This window comes from Chaetodon auriga, chromosome 3 (assembly GCF_051107435.1).
Source record: "Chaetodon auriga isolate fChaAug3 chromosome 3, fChaAug3.hap1, whole genome shotgun sequence".
Classification (NCBI taxonomy): Eukaryota; Metazoa; Chordata; class Actinopteri; order Chaetodontiformes; family Chaetodontidae; genus Chaetodon; species Chaetodon auriga.
This window is the reverse complement of record NC_135076.1, coordinates 18,585,856-18,605,547: the sequence shown is the minus strand read 5'-3', so window position 1 is coordinate 18,605,547 and position 19,692 is coordinate 18,585,856. Positions and strand designations below refer to the sequence as shown.

The window sequence follows — 19,692 nt, the reverse complement described above, 5'->3', positions numbered from 1 at the left end:
TTATCACGACAAAGCTGTGAAGAAACGGGTTACAGATTTGCAGCGGTGCTTGACAACACAACCCAGGAGACTAAGTGGCTTAAAAGTGTTTTAATATCTCCCCTTAATTTTAGGCAGCACTACAAAGACATTCAAATAATAGGACAGCAACGTTCACACTTTCCGTTTAAACAATACAAAATAGATTGCAACATCCTTCAGAAATAAAATAAGCAATACTTACATGATGCTCTTGGTAAGTGAAAAATCAAACTGCACAATTCTCTCACATCAACTTTTAAGCCAAAAGAGTTGTGCAACTGACCCTTGCCTGTCCTACATCTTTGTGAAATAAGATAGTTACAATAATAACGTGACACCTCATAAAAGTTCCCCTTACTCAGTCTTTTGTAACACACGACATGATGCAGGCACAAGGAAGAAAGTCAAAGGACTACTTGATCATTACAGTAGATATTCAGTCTTATTTGTATCAGACTAAAGCTGCTCTCTTCTGCTAACCTTACTCTGGAAGAAAAAAGATTACTAGGCATATTATTTAAATGATAGAATTATGGCTGCATACAGTAACATTGTCATTTCTTAAGTGCTTCATTCCCTCAGCATGCTACAGACTGTGCAACGTAAGACTTCTCTCTCTTCAGAGACAGATTTACTCTCCAGTGTTACCTCCACAGAAAACCACACGGGCGACTCGCCACAAAGCGGAGATTCTCCGTCTCTGACGAATTTTCAAGGGAAGGTTATTTTGGTGCTACCCGGGTTTTCAGGTTTGATGAAGGGCCTTTCCATTTCACAACTCTGTCTGGTGCCACAAGGAAATGCTGAAACAGCTTTAGGGGAACCTTTAGAGGGAGCAAATCGGGCATAAAGAGTTCAGGGAGGACTTGTGAGGTTTGCTCAACACTATTTCGTCACTTGTGCGTCATCTTAGGCACAATGAACATCACAGTACCGCGTTTATGTAGATCCTAAACACTGTTGGTCATCTCTGATCACTCTCACACTCATCTTTTCTATCAAACACAGCCTGAAAAACGTATTTCAGTGTACAAATTTTATGCACCAATGATAGTTCAGTGAGTCCTGACTCGAGAGTTGGATGTTGAAACTGAACAACTGAAAAAACTGGCCTAAAAAGGAGGGAGTTCAGACTCCTTTGGAAGTAAAGCTGAAAGCGAAAGTTCGCCATGTTTTACGTGGATGTCCGATCAGCATTGATGGTACATGAAGACAAGTGAAGCAATAAGTATTAACAGAGGAAGCTGAGCTCTCCTGCTTACAGAGCTGTGCAGGCAGTGCCAACATTCACCCGGATTTCATTACTTCAATTATTTACCATCAACGCTGATTGGACATCCACATAAAACATGACGAATTTCCCCTTTAAGGTGCTGACGATTTAATTAGAGGCTTGTCATAGAAAACAATGGAACTGCAGTGGTGTTTTAGCTGTAGTGAACAGGGGAGGATGTCAGTAGTTAGTGTGCAATTATACTGAAATGGAATGATGCAATCAGTAATTTCATCCTTTTTTTACTCAGCCAATTTTCTCTGCACACTTTAAAAGACACTAAATCTGCAGGAAATTACTATACAGGAGAGGAAACTGCAGTACAGATACTCAAACGTCAGTCTCTTCCTCAAACACGTTATTCCTTGTAATTCAAGGGTAGACGTGTAACACGTACAGTCAGTTATATTCATATGTGTACAGCTGCGTGTTAAGATTGTTTTCAAGATAAGAAAAGTTTTAAAGTTGTGACATTCTGCCAGTCTCTAGACTAGCAAACGCCTCCTGCTCTGGAGGCAGATGTCAAGCACTCTGTGCTTCTTCCTTCTTGTCTTTTTTGCCCTCCCCCTCCCCTTCCCCCGCATCGCTGCCGTCCCGTCGACGTTTGCGGTTGCGAGCGCTGGCCTTGGACGCTGGCAGAGACTCCATGCCCAGAACCTTGTGGATCTGACGGAAAGCAAGCAGCCGCAGAGCATGCTGGAAACAAAGACAACAGCAGAGAGAAATGTAGGTTAGTGGAGATTTAGGTGTCTGTTGTTGACAGCTGACAGTATAAAGGCACACAGGAAACAAGGAGGGAGAGAGGAGCTGTCCCCCTGACGCAGCCTCACCGACTTCACCCTGACTAACAACATGACTAACAACATGTTGAAAGTCTTCTCGTTCCTCCGACAGTTTGTTAAATTAAGTACTTTGTATGGCTACCTGCGCACTGGCAGTTATGTCCTCTCTGGCTTGAAGCACCATGCTTTCCAAAGCATCTGTTGGTTCTTTCTCACAGGGGTCCATCAACCCTGGTCCATCTGAGTAAGGGAGGGGAAAGAGTTAAAGATTATTATGATACAAGGTACTGAGTAAGAGGCAGGAAATAGTGAATCTATCTCATTTCAAAGCTTCAACAAGCTGATTTTGGAGCTTTAAATGGAGGCACAAAAGTCCCCAGAAGACAACAGGATATGAAAGAATCAAACTTTCTTGGTTGTGACAAACTTTTGTAGCATTCATCAACCACAGAGAATTGCTGATCCTATAAAAGAATCTACTTATTTACATCTCGATGGCATGCATGTTTGTCTGACCTGGTAACAGGATGCCTGTGGATATGCACTCCAGCACTCTGCGCATGGCCTCTCCTGGGCTGAGTGGGCCTGCAGCACTGCTGATCACCTTCTCCACCAGCAGCTCCATCGCCTGCAGGGAGAAACACACAGAGGAAGACAGACACACTGAATAGAAGTGATTCCAGACCGTGGAGTGTGTTTTATGTTATTGTTCTCCTATAGATGGCACCAGTAGAGACAGACACAGAGGCCAGAGAGAGCACAGACACAACAAACATCAGTGAAGAGTTCAAAGCAAACATACAACACGTTTGCAGAGATGACACAATATTTTATAAATCCCTGTTAGGTTCATATCACATGCACACATACACACAAAGAAAAGGAAATTAACAGTTGAAGCCACATACCCATCCAGGCATCTTCCCCCAGGTAGGAACCCGCTGACATAAATCTCTCAGCACCCGAATGATGATGACGCAGGACTGCAGCCCGTTGGCACGCGCCTTCACAAATAAGAAAAGGCCGTTTAGTTTAGACAGACTGGACGTCTGACAAAGTCATTATGAACGCTTTTTTTGTGCCAGAGCTGCGAACGTGATAAACGATTTTCACAGTAACTTTTTAAACAAGTCTTCGACAAGTCACGTGTTGTCAAAGCGAGACTTGTTTTACGGCTCAGAAACAGGACCTCAAAAGCTGCACTTACAGCTGAGAAGACGAATAAAACACGACAGAACAAGCGGCCTCATAAGAAATAATGAAATATGCAGAATCTCAAAGGTCACATCTGTGGTTTTCCTTCAGTGGAGCCACAAACGGCAAAATCCTGCGTAGCATCTGCCTACAAATGAGAGTCCCATTTATAGTGCATAGAAACTAAATCCCACCGCACTCTTTCAGCATAGGAGGAAGTGAGAGCAGGTCATTTACATTCCCAAGCTCGACCACTTCTGCAATATAAAGATATTTGCTTAAAGGAATGCATCGTGAATATCTCGTCACAGACTATCGACCTCCTATAGACAGGTTCAAGTAATAACACTGATGACGGCTCCATTGCATCCAGCTGCGTCAGGAATCCTGAATGGAATGCAGCCATTATTAATGTTATTCATTACATCTGTGCTTTTCATGCTACGAGTCAAAGTAAGTTTAATATGGCCAACTTGTTTTGCTTGAATAACGCTTATTTCTTAATGTCTGTTTGGGTCACACAAAGACAGGACAGCTCGAGCTCTCGTGATGCATTTACCTGAAACCATTTGGCGTGACGCAGAGCAGCCAGGTATTCCAGACATTTCCTCTTATTCAGAAGATCAGGGGGGTCCTTCTCAGCCACATCTGGTGGAGATAAAGTGCACTAGCTCATCACTTGCAGTCAAACTAATGCAAAACCCAAATCATGACTGCAATACGTAGTAAGTGTTGTTACTGCTGGTGTACAGGGATGAAATTATAAAAGCACTGGATGTTTATCTCATGTGATCAGACATTTCCTTGAATCCTTCAGCACTCTTTGGTTTGTTTGTGAGAAAAATAATGAGGGGGTGATGTGAGAGAAAAGGCAAGCATTTGACCATCGCATCAGGACTGTTTCTATGTTTTACAGATGTCGTCTGAATGGACAAAAATAGCAATAAAGAAGTACAATCATCAGTGTGTGTGCTTTGGAGCGGAAGGCATATGCAAAAAAAGAAGGAAATCCAAGGAATTCAGAGACAGGAGTGGTGGAGTTTATCTTTAATTTGGAGTTTAAGGTGACTAAACCACAAATGTGTTTTTGTGAATTTGTTGCCGGACCCATTTGATTTTACAGTGACTTCAGATTTGGAGTAAATCTTTCTTTTGAGACACTTCGACTTGTCAAACACAGGTGTAACAAAGGACATGAGTAATGTCGGCATTACGTTTGTCAGCCGGCGGCAGCACTGAGCTCACTGGTTCCCTGGTGGGTTTTCCTGGTATGATGCGTCAAAATGTCTGCTTGGAGAAAGCCGCATTAACAATTGTTTAATTATCAAGCGAGTTTATTCCTGTTCCCTTCTTACTCAAGGGGTTTCATCACTCTTAACATCTCTAAAAAAATTTATAACCTTTCTCCACTGCAGGAACTGGTCATTGAGTCCATTATTTGAACTTTTTTCCCCCCACAATTGTTATTTAGAAAATGTAAAATTTGGCTTCTTTCACTACCAAGTCCAGTCACGTCTCTCATGCAGGGAATTTCTAAGTATTTAACAAGTAAAAGCTTGAAGCTGTTCACAACTTTCACTGTTAACTTTTAGAACTTTCCTCTAATCAACTCAAACTCTGAGTGTTGTGGATTTCCTCTTTTTTGCATTTGACTTTGCAAAAGAGCCGAACTGATACAGGAGCTTCAAATCCAAAAATGTATTTTTTTTCCCAACTTTTGATCATTTAACAACAGAAACATGGACTTTATCCTTTCGAGATGGGATTATCTTATTTGAATCGGCCCTGCTTTGTGTAGACAGCAAAGGTTTCCACTAGTCCTCTGCAATGGAAGAAACATCTCGAGCGGAGGCACAAGAGCAAGGATACATCTTTCCTTTTATGCCTCCATATTTTAAGACAACATCAGCATCAAATCGTGAAGTTCAGTCTTTTAAACAACACGAGAAAGCCCAAGATGAACTAGACTAGCAGTGCTAAAAATGTGAGAATACAAAGTTGTGCTTGTTTAAATAATAATGCTTTTTGTCTGAGTTGGATTTGAGTTTGAGGACACATTTCCAAAGGTTTGTCCGAACCATTCAATGTGACTACTGATGACTGCGATGAGGTAATATTTCACAAGATCAGCCTCGGGGCTTTCCACACTTCTATGTTCACTAGAACTACAGGATCAACAGAGGACGTTAGCTTTCTTACAGGGGAAATACAAAAGAAAAAACAAAGCCACTTTTTTGAAGTCTACACTATCATACCACTTAGAATCAAGGACCCATATTTATCATGCCTCTTAGAGTTTTCATTTAGCAGCAGCTGAGCCCCTCTAATGACAGAGAACAAGAGGCCTTTCCTCCTCTGAAAAGCTTAATAAACATGGGCAAACCTGGTTCCTCTCATTTTTCTATTCTTAGTGGTATGTGTACAAGTGTGGTCTTCAGATTAGCCATCGGCTTGCCTAGGTCTGCTGATACAGAATTAGGGGCACTGATCAACAAACCCAAACAAAATTTAAAGTAAACAAAAGACAAAGGCCACAGAAAACATTTCTACCATGTTTTCCAAATGGGAAAAACATTCAAATACTGACAGTTACTGGAGGAGGTGGAGGAGTGTTTGCAACACAATGATCTTGGAAATTACCTTCATTGTTGCATGGCGGGGGAAGGAATGACAATGAATGTACGAATGTCATCTTGTTATTAAATCGAGACCGATCATTGTGAGGCGATAAAATGACACTCCAACACCTTATCACTGATAATGCCACATTATGATGCAGGGATGAGAGGCGAGGGGATGGGAAGTCGCTGGACCTCGGAATCCCCTCGTGGGTATCATGGCCAAAATGCAACAAGGAGCAAAACTTTTCTCAAGTCTGAAAAAAAAAAAATATATATATATATATCTGTAGAGAGAGTTTGAGCATTTGAAGCATTTTCATCCCTGGGCATTATCTGAACACTGATCATCACTTCAGCCCGTTGTTACAGTTTGCCAAAGGTTTATCGGAGCATGTGTTCACCAGATAAACACACACCCTGGTGGCACAGAAAGGTCGGAGAGCCCGGCTTTTGATTCCCATGTTGTGGAAAAGAAATAAAGAAATTGGGGACTAGTGTAACTGCACAAAATGGGGGAAATGAAAAGAGTGGGACAAATGAATGCGTGAGTTAATTCTTACTTTAGGGGTTAAAGAAAAGACACTTGAACGTGGGCTTGGTTAAAAGTCCCACCTCTCGTACTGTGTAATTTAAGAGCTTTTCAGCCTAAAATTTAGGCCGCTACTGGGTGAAAGGGTGGAGCAAGGGGTATGTATATATATATACATATATTTATACTGTAAGTGTATTACAGACATTGCTTACATTTGGTCGCCTGGTACTGAAAGCTTTGGCTTCTCTAACCTTTCTCAGCCGCTTTTCCTCCTGCCTGCTTGTCCTTCTCAGCAGCAGTGTCCTCCCTCATCAGCGGCGAGGTGAGAGAAATGGTCACCTGCATTTTGGGCTCCTTGCTTGAAAATATCACGATGTTCGCCTCCTCGGGGTGAGCCTGCACCTCATACTGATCTTCAGAAAATGTCTGCCGGTTAAAAGGACACTTGGGATTACTCACTACAGAGGAGGAGGGGTGTAGGGGCAGAAAATAGCCTTGTTTGGCAAGGTTACAGGGTAATACGGTTATGTTTTTAAACCCTGGCTTGTGCAATTTGTTTTCTCAAGGCAGCTCCCATATTTAAACAGGGCCGGTGACTTTACCATGAGTATATTTTCAGCATTTTAATATATCTTTGTAACTGTAAGCAATGGGGCGGTTTAAGAAGAAAAGCCCCATCTCACTCTGTAGGATTCAGGTGTCATAACCAGGCAGTGAATCTAAAGATCAGTCAAAAGCACCTTTAATGAAACACTCATTACAGCTACAGCAGGAGGGAGGAAGAGTGAGGAATTACAACACATCACAACCTTGTATTTGGTGTCAGTCCTCTGTCTTGTGAGCCTTAAACGAAAATGGCAGTAAATTCAAAAGTTTGTGAGTTTTTCTCTTTAGGCTAGGGTCAGTTCAGGCATTTGTGAACACGGAGGATCTCTCCCGGCGCTAGAAACCACGCGCTATTCCTACGACGTAGCAGAACAAACAGCCTGGAAATCCTCTAATAAAACAAAAGAGTGCAGGGCTGTCTGTTCAAACGTGTACTGTATGACCACAGAAAGCTAAAATGAACCAACTCTGGTGGTTTTACTTGCACAACTAAGGTCATTTCTGCATGTATTGTCTGTGGCCGTGGGGGACAGCTGTACATGTTCACTAATAGTAAATGAGCTGCTCTAGCATATGAGAAAAACCCATCTAGGATGAAGTGGAGTGGATTTTGGGGTTTTTTTTGTTTCTTTTTTTTGCTCTTGAACAAAAAGCATCAAGAGGGAATACTTCTCCTTCCTGTTCTATTTGTTACATAACTATAAAATCTTTGAGTCCCTCGGTGTCCAGCTCTCATGACAGTCATAAGGCAGTGGACGTCAACAAACAGTTTCCTCTTTTTAAAAATCTACTGGATCTGACAGCATGATGTTGAAAAAACTACTGGCAAAAAAACTGGCAGTGGAAGTCTTTTTCCTGCCATTTTTTGTCAACAGTTTGTCTTTATGATCCCATACTCACACTAAAACTTAAAACGTAAGCATGTCAGTGTGGTGGATTGACAGTTTACCGCAATTCTTCCTTCCCTCAACCTGAACCAATGTCCTAAATCAACAGTCTGTCAACGGTTTTCCTACCTCCAGTTCCTTGGGCAGCTGCTTGGCGATGCTCTTCAGTAAAGAGATGGTGGGTTTCTTAGCGGTCAGCAGGATGAGCTCAACATTTCTGTCCCCACGAAGCAGTAGGCCTTTGGCCAGGATGCCCACCCTCATCACACCTTTTAGCAGCCGTGCTGAGTTCTCAGTACTGTCAGGAGAGGGAGAGAGGTCAAGATTAAGACTCGCAGGGCGGATTTTACGAACAGCTCAGACAGACAAAGAGGTTTTCTTTTGCAGCAACCGTCTATGAACTAATATACTACCTCCAAATATAGCCTCTATGTACTAATATACTGCCTTCAAATGTAGCATCAATGTACTAATATACTGCCTTCAAATGTAGCCTCTATGTACTAATATACTGCCTTCAAATGTAGCATCAATGTACTAATATACTGCCTTCAAATGTGAGATCTATATGTTAATATACAGCTTTTCAATGCAGCTCCTTTATTCACACATCAGAAACCTGCATCATCTTCACATGCAAAGGTTTGATACCTTTACAGTCCTGTATAGCTTACGCCAAAACAATAAAAAGTGCTTTTAGGCTTTAACTACCTTAATCGTTCTTTTTACCAACAAGCCCAGAGGAAAATCTGGCTCATCTGTCAGAAGTCACTTTTTTTTTTTTTTTTTTTTTTTTTTTTACCCTTTTTCATCTCCTCCTTCAGTATCAGTGGTAGAAACAGCTGGTGTCTCCTTATCCAGCAGGGAATCTGACACCAGTTTTAAGGCTCTCTCAGAGTGGGACACAATCCTCTGAACAGCCTGCAGCTCCTCCTCTACTGGGTAAATGGTGGAGTGTTTAGCCATGATGTGACGGTCATCAGGGGAGTCTGGCCGACGCACACACGTCTGAGGGGAGAGGCGGAATAAAGTGTTTGATCACACTTGGAATCAAGTCTCAGTCAAAGTCTGCTTAAAAGAACTGCAATTGCGATGCTCACCAGTAGAGGGGGTACTGGCATACCAGGGCGGCTCATAAGCGGTGGAGGAGCCATCCTGCGCCTCTGCTCCCCCCAGTACATCTGCTCCTCCTCCATCCTCCTCCAGTACATGTCCTCCTCATATCGCCGGCTGGAGAGGGAGAGCTTTTTAATGTCAGTCATTAAAAGTCATTTAATGATTGTTATGGCCACCATTAAACGTGCATAGCAGTCCAAAAAAAAAAAAAAAAAAAAAGGCCCCTAATCTGGCTGTATAGTTTTGATGATAAAGGCCTCACATCTAATTACATCAATACGACTTTCCTCTGGCTGTTGAGAAGCTGTACTTTCTTAACGTAAACAGGAAAAGAGGCATGAAATTCCCTTTTTTCCAGCATACATGCGTCACACAAACAGTCAGCTGGTCAACTTTAGGAGTTCCCCTTTACTGACATTACCTGTATGACTACATCTTCCTCATCTTTTCCTTTTTAGCCTGCTCTGTGCTAACCAAGGAAACTTGCAAACTTAACATCAGAGTGGGAACAACTTTAGGTTACTAACTTTGGCCACGAGTCTGACCTCATCTCCATGTGCCAGCGCTGCTCATCGTCTCTCTGTCTCTTGAGCACCGCCTTCTGTTTCTGTTTCTTCAGCTTGCTCTCCTGTAGCTTCCTGGCTCGGTTACTGGGCTTGATCTCCACAGGAAGCTCTGGATTCACTTTCTTCTACATAGAGGAGGACAGAACAAATGTAAGGGGAACGTAATCACAGTGTGATCCTGCACATTCTCAGGTCATTATCTGTGCTTCCGTCCACTCAAAGCTTTTTTACACAGAATCATCAATTTCCTTCCCTATAAAATGATTTTTTTTTAAGTATTTTAAATGCAGAGTTGTTCACATCGATGTTTACTGGCTTGCAGGCGTTTTTCTTCCTGTCTTTGCTGGTGCACTGTTGCATACGTGTTGCCGTTTCGGTGGGACCAAAACGGGGAAGCACTCAAAAAAAAAAAAAAAGGTCCATAGTGCCACTGGAGGCCTAAAACTCCACAGAGAGCCAAACATTTTGATACCAGGAATGATCACACAGATGCTCAAACATGCTCACCTTGTACTGGAGTCTGTGCCTTCTTCCTTTCAGGTGCATGTCTTTAGCGTTGGGGTCGTTGAAGCTACATTCGCACAGTTTACAGTGGAATCGAATCACCTTGCCGTCATCGTTGCGCACCTGAAAAAGGTAAATATACATCGTGCAAGACAATGAATACAACATAAATACTCTAATTATGTTAAAAGGATGCAAACGATTTGATAGACAAGTACAATAAAACTCTTCAAATCATCAATGGTACTTGAAGCTGGATCATAAATGTGTGAGTATTTGTGGAAGGAAAGAGGTTTTACCCCATTTTTTTATAGTCTCAATATGTATTACTCTATAACACCTTGTGTAAGGTGATGCGTGTTGGTCAGAGGTCAGAGCGTTCCTATCACAAGGGAGCACGTTGGTGGTGGTATTTCAGGGAGTACACAGTGTCATTCCAGTGTTTCGTTTTCTTTTCACTTCCTGCTTACCTCCTCTACGTAGTCATGTCCCACCGGCTGAATGTCACCCTGACCTCCAGCTCTGTCACAGTCCTCATCGTCACTTAGAGGCTGCATCTTCTGGGCTAACTGTTGAATGGGCTCCTCCACCTTGGCAGCCACCACTGGTGGTGGTGGTGGTGGTGCTGTTGCTGCTGCTGCTGTTGTCACTGCAGCTGCTGGAGCGCTGGCAGGCTTATTGGCTAAGTGGCAGACAAGATGTTCCAGATATTACAAATTTGGAAAAAACGAAATATCCACTTCTAATCTCTGATTTCTATCTCTAGCTCTGTTCCAAAGGCTGGTGAGTCATCATTCAGTCGTACAGTTACAGAAAGTCCATCTTGTTGTTTGTTTGAGTTAACTAGCAGTTATTCTTCTTTTTTTTTTTTTTACTTTGTGACAGTTGATTTTGTTCATTAAATTTTATCTTGCTTTGCTCTAACAGGGACAGATAAACTGCATCTCCGGAGAATCAAGTTTTTATGTGAGCCACATTATTGGTTGGTAAAACTGAAAAACTGCAAAGCTGAAGCTTCAACATTCAAAATTAGCCCGTGCACTTCATGACACAATACAGCAAAGAAACACAGAAGGGCAAAGTCTCATTTATGTAATGCTATATGTCCATTAACTCATTAGTGCTGCTGCTGTCTGAAAACTGCTTCTGAACTTCATTATTTTGTTTGTGCAGAAGATTAAACGTGGCTACTCATGAACTAGTTCTGATCAAGTAAACCACAGCCCGAACACTCCTCCTGTGGAACAATTAAAGGGAAGCAGTGTTGCAGCTATATTACAGAGGTAAAGGCTATTATTATATTGGCACATGAACAGGAGTTATTCAATACTAAACTGGTGAGATGGGGTCAGAAAACATCACAAATCATCTACATAACAAACCAACAAACTTACAAATGACAGTTATTTTGGAAGGAGCTGGTTTCTTGATGGGTGCTGTTGCTTTGGTCGTGGCGTTTACAGCCACCTGTTTTGGTGTCACAGTGGGAGTTGAAGTGGTTGAGACGGAGGCAGGACTGGACGTGGACCCTGGAGGTTTCCCAGCTGTCGAGGTTGTGATAACTGGAGTTGAATTCACCAACACTGGCTCAGTGGAAGGTATAGGTTTGCCCAGCTTGGTGTGAAGTTTCACCACCTTTCCATGGTTGACAAAGACACAGAGGGAGATACAACCATTTAAGACTGCTGATACTTAATCCCATCCCAAATCCCTGGGGCCGGTTTTGTTCCAAGGCTTGGCAGCTCAGATGGAATGTCACATGAGTACACCACAATCATGTCCAATAATGACAGCATGTTACATCAATAGATTTTCTTTAACAACACAAATTTTGAAACACTAGAAGACAAAGACAAAAGCATCACGGCTGTGCTAACCTTCTGGTGTTTGGCCCCACGTATATGGGCGGCGTAGGCGTCCACTCCAGTGCAAGAGACGTCACACAGCTCACAGCGTAACTGAGTCTGGACCCCTCTGGGCCCATTGCTGGCCCCTGTCTGTCCTCCAGATTTAAGTGCTGCCTCCTTTTTCTTATGCTTCTGGCCCTCAAGGTGCTCCCGATATGTCTGGTGGAGTAAATCAGACCAGTATGCAAGACAAATCTTCTACATGCACAAACAGAAATAGTCACATTTGTTACTTTTCCTTGGTTTTTATTCTGTTGATGAGATAAACTCAATATATTAGAATCAATTCTGATGACTGCTGATACTTAAAGATGTTAACCAGCTATGATACAACGTTACATGTTTTCATATGGACATTAAAATGTGTGCTCTGGTCTGTTGTACATGACATTTTATCCTGTTTTTTGTAATGCAAAACACAAAAAGCTTTTATTTTAAGAGCTTTTTATAAATAAAATCTTGTCATTATTAACTCCTACCTGAGGGCCTGCACAGCTGATCTTGCAAATGTCACAGTAATGGAGCTGAGGCTGTTTTGGGGGCCCTTTGGGCTTCTGCAGCTTGTTCTGGTGAAATGTGGGCTTTTTGTAGGTGTTTACAGCCGGAGCTGTCACCATGTTGCTGCCTGAGTTGCTCCAGGAAGAGCTTGTCAGCTGCTTGGGTGGTGGCTGGATGGGAGGTTGAGGCTGTTGCGGCTGCTGCGGTGGAGGCTGCGGCTGGGTGAGAGTCTGTTGGGCCGGCTGGTAATAGGAGGGGGCAGATGTGGAGGTGTAGCCAGTTGAATCATAACTTGGGTAGCTAATGCCTGAGGGTGAGAGAGCAGGAGGGAGAGTGAGGACAGCGAGTTACTAAAAAGAAGAAAAAGCACACAAGATGTGGGTCAAGCATGAACAGCCAGCAGTTATGCAGGCAATAAGCTGCACTTTGAGTCCACAGAGGACAAACACAATCCCAAAATCATTTTTGAGAAGAGTCAAGGACATAATAGGAGAGACTGAAGTTTCAGCTTTAAATTGGCAAGCAATTAGTATGTTCACCAGCCACCATAAAACTAATCCATTCCATCAGTCCTTTGTCCACCATAAAAAGTCCAAATTTCACAGTTCATTTTAATTGAATGGACACAATCAGAGGATTTGCCATCGAGTTCAACTTTGACGAAGTATAAACTGCTCCACAAAAGAGAAATGGCTTGCTGACACTTGCTGACAAATAATAAATAAAACAAAAAGATAAATAAAAGCCAAGAATGAATAAATTACAGAAAACTGTCAACTGTGAACAATCCTGACAACATGCTAGGTGGAAGTCAACAGGCCCAGTGCAGAGAAAAGGGAAAGAAGTGTGGGGAGCTATTGTAACTAGCACACCCTCCCTGCTGGCTAACATGTTAGCGGTTGGCTTGCCAGCTATCCTACTTGCCCTGCGAAGAGTCACTTTGTCACTGAGTTTCTATGAACAAATATTTTGAAAAGATGTTTGATTCATTGTGCTGCACCACTTTCTTGTTTGACTGAAAGTTAAAACTGAGTAATACAAAGAAATAATGTATCTATTATCAGTTATTGTGCACTGTGAGTTGCTTGTAACATAGTAACAAGGATGTATCTTCCTGAGCTTTGAAGCTTTTGGCTTCTAATTTGCAACATAGCAACTGATACCCTGCATTTTAACTGTACCATCATTTGTACTTTGCATCACCCTTAATTTATTTTTCTTAGGTCTTCTATGTATGAATACAGAAAATATTTATGCTACAATATTCATTTTGTATGAATATATGTATATTGATCATCTTGCCACAGAAAATTCCCTTGGGATGAATGAAGTTCTGTCTCATCTCCTGCCTGATGTTACCTGAGTAGGTGGTGGCTGACACGGTGGAGCCGAAAGACGAGCCGAGGGTGTAGGATGAAATGGGTGTGGGCGGCTGCTGGACACTGGTAGACACTGGGTAGATGTTGTAGCTGGTGGACACAGAACTGGAGGGGGCCAGAGGCTTCAAGGCCGTTACCTGCCTCTGGGGAGGAGGAGGCTGGCTGTACACAGTGGAGGGGGCTGGACTGTAAGCACTCTTTACTCCTACTGATATGGAGAAGGGTGGAGGGGGAGTAAGAGGTGGAGAGGAAGGGCATTAGAGTGAGGGGAGCAAAAGAGATCTGAAAAGTCTGTTAGAGAGTTTTTGACAGGACAGGAAGAATCCTCATTTAACAAGCAAATAGGCAGCAGACACGTTCCACATACATCATATCACCCTTCAGAAGTGCATGTCAATAATACCAAGGCTGATTCACTAATCCCCCAGCATTATATAACAGTCACCAACAATTTTTGTGAAACTGATATGAACTATTGAATAATTCAAAATCCACAAAGTAAAGTTAGTCTGCACACCCACACAGTGCCCAACAGGCGCAACAACAAAAATAACAGGAGACGTCAATCAAGCACAGTATGTACAAACCTACACAGTCCTGGGGAGACGTCTAAGCAGACAATATAGGTGGAAACACCTGTGTAGGTGGAAAATGATCATCTAGGGCCACTAGAGTGCTCTCTGGTGGAGATACTATGTGATGATTCATTGCATATATTCACATTTTTGTACTGCAATTCTGAACAGTAATATTATTACTATTCAGCTGGCATACGCCACAGTACTTTAATCATTCATGATCAGCTAAAATCAACTGACAATACCTGCCATGCAGATATCAGCTGGGCTCAAGACAACATTTAAAGTACAGAACGCTCCACTGATTTAGCATTGCAGTTTTTAAAAAGTACCAAAATTGATGCAGTAAACCAGAGATCATATCATGTTTTTATTCTAGACTGTCTTCCTTGCCAAAATCCTGGTGCCTAAATAACCCTGCACGCAACTCGGCCACTGATAGTTTGGCCAGAGGAGTGTTATGCTAGTAGCGGCTAATCTAGTCTCAAACTGCGAGCCTCAAGCAGAGATGAGGAGTGGGCAATAGAGGTTTGGTAAACTCAAAACTGTCTAACTTTAAACCTCCAGATTCTTTCATTTTCACTGCTGTAGTCTTCAGCCCCAGCTGACGCTGACTCGAGTGACATCACTGGAGGCAGTTTATCAGATTTCGTGCAGCTACCTCTGGATCAACAAAACAAAAAAACAAGAAAAAGACCGACTCACCAGTCTGGTAGTAACTCTCTGCGGGTGTCCTCTGAGCCGGAGCTATACTCGTCTGGTAGTACTGTTTATTGTCATAGGTGGTCACAGCTGCAGGGCGTCCATAGCTGTAGTTGTCCTGCTGTTTTTTTACAAGAGAGTATTTAAACCAATGGAGAAGCAGCATATTGAAGCAGAAAACTGCTGCAAGCTTTTTTTTTTTTTTTTTTTTTAAATGCACAGCTATCATGTCACTGCATCGAAGTCAAAGTGCATAAAATTAAAGCATCCTTTACATTTGGATGGTGCAACTTTTTGTGAATGAGCATGTACTGCTGTCTGCCCCAGTGGCTACAAGTAATTTGTCACAAAACAAAAGCCAATACACAACATCAAACATGAGCACATCATGCTAAGAAACTGAGCAGAAATCATAAAGGAAGCAGAGAGAGACTGACCGTGTCCGAGTATACCTGGTACGTCTGAGGCGTGGTGGTGGGCTGTGGGGGTGCTGGAGGTTCCGGCTGCCTGTAGGCATAGTCAGGGGGGGCTTGGTGACTCTGATAGGCAGGGTAAGGGGCAGACACTACAGGCCGGGCAGCCTGGACTGGAGCTGGAGAGTAGGATGCAGTTACCGCATGAGCCACAGCTGGAGCCTGCTGGACACTATAACTGGCTGTAGAAGGATGGGAGTAGGCCGGTGGAGGCTGGGTACTGGAGGTGAGCAGAGGAAGGGGAAATTCAGTGAAGCAAGAAGGTAAACGTCAAAACTGCTTTCAGAGGACATCTTAAAGGACAACATGAAAGTATCTACTTGAGTCTTTACCACGGGTGAAGCTGGAATCAATCCACATTAGAAGTGCGAAATATATTTTCTTCCATCATAGACAGTCAAAAAGAATAAAGGCTTATCTTTATCTAACCTGTAATACACTTCAACAGCATTCCAGTCTCCCATCTGTTTTATCATGGCATGATATCTCTGCATCACTAGTTTAACGGCACCTGAGTATTTTTAAAACCACACACTTCACAGTAGACAAAACTTGCTTGAAATATATGTATATCTAAACAAGATGAAGAGACTACAGTGATGCTAACAACTCTGTGAGGCTGCACTTCAAAAGAGTGGTGTCAGGGTGTAAGAGGATCACCAAAGTAATTACAATTCATTGTGATGGGGGCATGAATATCTGTACTCAGCACTGAATTTAAGGGCAATGCATCCAATAGGTGTTGAGATATTTCAATGAAAACCACAAATGTGAACCTCATGGTGGTGCTAGACGAACAGTCATTGGCACTGCCAAGGTCAGTAGGATTTATCACCGTGGCACCATGGATATCTGTACAAAATTTCCTGTCAATCCATCCAATACTTCTTGAGATCAGTTGAGTTCAGTTTGGACTAAAGTGGTGGATCGACCGAGTGATGGAGTCCAGATCAACATTGTCATCCACAGAGCCATGCTGCTAGCATGGTTAAAAACAGGCAGGAAAAATGGGAAGGTAAATTTAATGTAACATGTCAACACCCAATCATGATTAATTAATTGTGGAAGACAAAACTGTGTGCAAACATTATATGGTTGACTGAGCAGCTCTGCAGTGTCCTCTGGTTAATCTCTCATCTTCGTCAGCACATACAGATTTGCCAAAAAGGACAACTCCGCGGCAGCCTTGTCATTAGCATGGCTTGGGATGCAGACAGCATCCATTTCTAGCAATGACATCAGGAACTGCTGCTATCAGCCTCTTTATTGAGCTCTCGGTGTCTGGATGAACAAGAACATGAGGGCTAAAATCAACTGCCAACTTAAGGCCATGGAAGAACAGTCAAAATGCAGTGACAGTAATCATAACCCCATTTTAGGTTACAAAAATGTATCAGATAGGACGCAAATGCAAAACAGTTGCATAATGAAACATATACAGGAAACTTTGTCACATAATAACCAACAGAGAGTGTCAAGACGGGATTTGAAAAAACGCGTTTTCCCGAGGTTGACCTGTCTGTCCATTGTCCACTAAGTACCTCAATCGCTCCTCTACAGAAATGCCTGTAATTGCATTATCTCATAATAAGGTCAAGAATTTCCAAGAGCTAATAATTACATTATGCCAGCGCCACATGCCATGCCGTTACTCACTTTGCAGCGGGTCTGAAATCATCCATTTCACCAAAAATAAACAGGAAAGCACATCGATAAGTTTAGCTGATCATTCTGCAGCTGACCTACTTTCCTGCTCTGACCCATCCCTGCAACCAAACCTGCTGCCAGAATGCCTCGGTGTTAAATATTGCACGTTTTTGGACAATCTGTGGTTTCAAGAACACTAAATGGAGAACAAACATTGATACTTATTCATTGCTTGTTAAATTGTTGAGTTAAGAGGGGCACCTTAGGCCAGGCGATACAAACTGCGAGACAGAATAAATCACTCATCTGTTGGATTACTGTTATTGAAAATGACTGAAATTTACACATCAAACTGCTGAATCACTATTAAAACATCTGTTGAATATCTCAAGCGGGGCATGTGACAGACACAAACTGCTCGAGACTGAATTCTGTTGTTTAACAAAGACAAGATAGCTAGAGAGAGCCAGAAACGGCCCTCTTCATCTCACTGTATTCACTGCAGATTTGCAATAACTCGGCTGGTGGGGATGAGGATTAGCAAAAAGACTTCATGAATCCTCTGATATGTGGGGTCTGTTTCCTGGTACAAGAACTGCAATGAATGCACTCAGTGTTTCTTTATTCATGAGTTATACTGTTCATGCCTTTGTAGCTTTCCCTTTAAAATGCCTGCATGTGTGAAGTCAACATGGAACATTTTAAAATGGGCAGACCTGCTTTAGGCTATACTATCTTTTATTAAGTACCTTGATCTCACAGGTATATAACCACATACTAAATTGCAATATATATTAGTTTTGCTATATTAAATTACATATATTGTGACAGAGCATTCATCCATATTGTCCAGTCCTAACTCTGAGTCTGCACTTTGTGAGCATCTCACAAAGACGTGAGATGGTTGCTTCACCTCTGCAACTGCAGCACAATGACATATTTGAGGCTGCAGATGATTACGTTCAATCAAGAATTACGTTTTAAGCCAAGGCATTGACGAAGTCAAGTCAGAAGAAGTACAGATTTTGGTGAACAGACTATGGGAAACATGTGCAGAGGTAAGCATATATACACCTGCACTGTGGTGCAGAGAAAACAGTCCACTCCTGTCTGTCAGGTTTGTTGGTTTGAGGATAGACCAACAACCACAACAAAAACAGGAAACCTCCACAGTTCATTGACCGTGGTTGATGGTAATTAAATTACACTTTAATTATATCCGAATATCTGTCAAAAGGGCGAGTGAAATGATTTTCCTGTCATACAAACTTGCCAGACACTAATTCGTGCTGCTGGAGTTTTACTGAGTGGTCATCTTAGACCCTCACACCTTCAAGTATCTATTTAAATCTTGCTTCTTGCAGCATGCCGGTACTGAACATATGACTAAAACAGATGCATTGTTTGAGAGACACCGGACCGTCAGTGAAGCTGAACCAGGGCTACCCCCCCTCCTCTTAGCTGTTAATCCTAAACGCCGGCCAAAATCTCACCCGTCACAGCTGCAGCCAGCTCGATTCACTAAAACAGCTGCGTGACACTTGCTTTTTGGGTGCCGGTAAAGTACACCAAGCGGTAAAGAGTCGAGCCAACAATGTCAGCTTTCCGGCCAATGACAGTATCGAGGTTCACCTTAAGTCAAACAGCGTGTCGGAAAGCGCTGGCCTGCGAACTCCTCGAGCTAACGTTAGCTAACCGAACTAGCGGGTCAAGCTAGCTGTCTAGCCTGTCTCTCCACCGCCACGCAGCGGAATCCAACCAGTGACTGTTTCCCTGGCGATATACTCCAGCGACCGATAAATGCGATTCAAAAGGCATGCTGACATCAACCCGCATCACTTGAATTACCTGTATGGCGGACCGGCACCATGTGTGAAGCCGAAATAATTGCTTGCAGCCATCTTGGCATCTCCAGTACAGTACAAGTACTGGCAGACAGCAGTGAAACCTAGTCTGACTGTCAAGATAGTTCCCCCCCTCGACCACAGCCAATAGAAACACTTCTCTGCTACACCGGAACTGAGTAACACTGAAAACATCTCACATATACAAAGAATAAGCTGCTAGCGCGAGAAAATATCGTGTCAATGTTTCAGCTCCATTAATCGCAGCATTTTCAGCATGGATTGAATTTCAGAGATCTTGGTAATTTCATAATTTGGCATTATGGGCAGGTAATTCTGGCACTCAAATAACAAATGTGTAAAATTATTACACATGTACACTAAAAAAAGGAAAAAAAAATAAAAAGAGAGATTTAATAATGACACATGACGATATTCATTTGAGATTTCACAGTTAAGTTTTTTGCTTGTCAGATATTACGACACATGAAGATATGTATGAAAGTATGCAATTAAAAGGAAAGAACAGAAAAAATAGGGGAAATGTGGAAGAAAACAGCCA

General features: G+C 42.5%; 1 protein-coding gene across 5 annotated transcripts; it reads right to left on the bottom strand.

The window, feature by feature from the left end:
* Positions 1–75: 75 nt before the first annotated feature.
* zfr2 (zinc finger RNA binding protein 2) lies at positions 76–19,252 on the bottom strand. 5 transcript variants are annotated; one of them, XM_076725954.1, is made up of 19 exons: positions 19,135–19,252; positions 15,604–15,859; positions 15,170–15,287; positions 13,867–14,094; positions 12,489–12,814; positions 11,980–12,168; positions 11,497–11,737; positions 10,573–10,784; positions 10,106–10,225; positions 9,578–9,723; positions 9,017–9,146; positions 8,719–8,924; positions 8,046–8,214; positions 6,675–6,849; positions 3,830–3,918; positions 2,985–3,080; positions 2,593–2,704; positions 2,219–2,316; positions 76–1,990 (listed from the first exon to the last, which is right to left on the bottom strand). In XM_076725954.1, exons 1-19 carry the CDS (start codon positions 19,185–19,187, stop codon positions 1,817–1,819), a joined length of 3,138 nt encoding a protein of 1,045 aa, XP_076582069.1. In that variant the 5' UTR covers positions 19,188–19,252; the 3' UTR covers positions 76–1,816. The 5 variants fall into 5 exon arrangements, with proteins under 5 accessions (XP_076582069.1, XP_076582071.1, XP_076582070.1 ...); XM_076725956.1 differs by having other exon boundaries at positions 13,867–14,091; XM_076725955.1 differs by having other exon boundaries at positions 15,170–15,284.
* Between the last annotated feature and the right edge of the window lie 440 nt (positions 19,253–19,692).

Bases quoted from the DNA above. Each gene is read 5' to 3' on its own strand.
- zfr2 (XM_076725954.1), bottom strand. From the start codon at position 19,187: ATGGCTGCAAGCAATTATTTCGGCTTCACACATGGTGCCGGTCCGCCA. The intron at 11,738-11,979 runs GTTAGCACAGCC...AACCATGGAAAG, and splicing joins GTGGGGCCAAACACCAGAAG to GTGGTGAAACTTCACACCAA. The intron at 9,147-9,577 runs GTCAGACTCGTG...CTCCCTCTCCAG, and splicing joins CGCTGGCACATGGAGATGAG to CCGGCGATATGAGGAGGACA.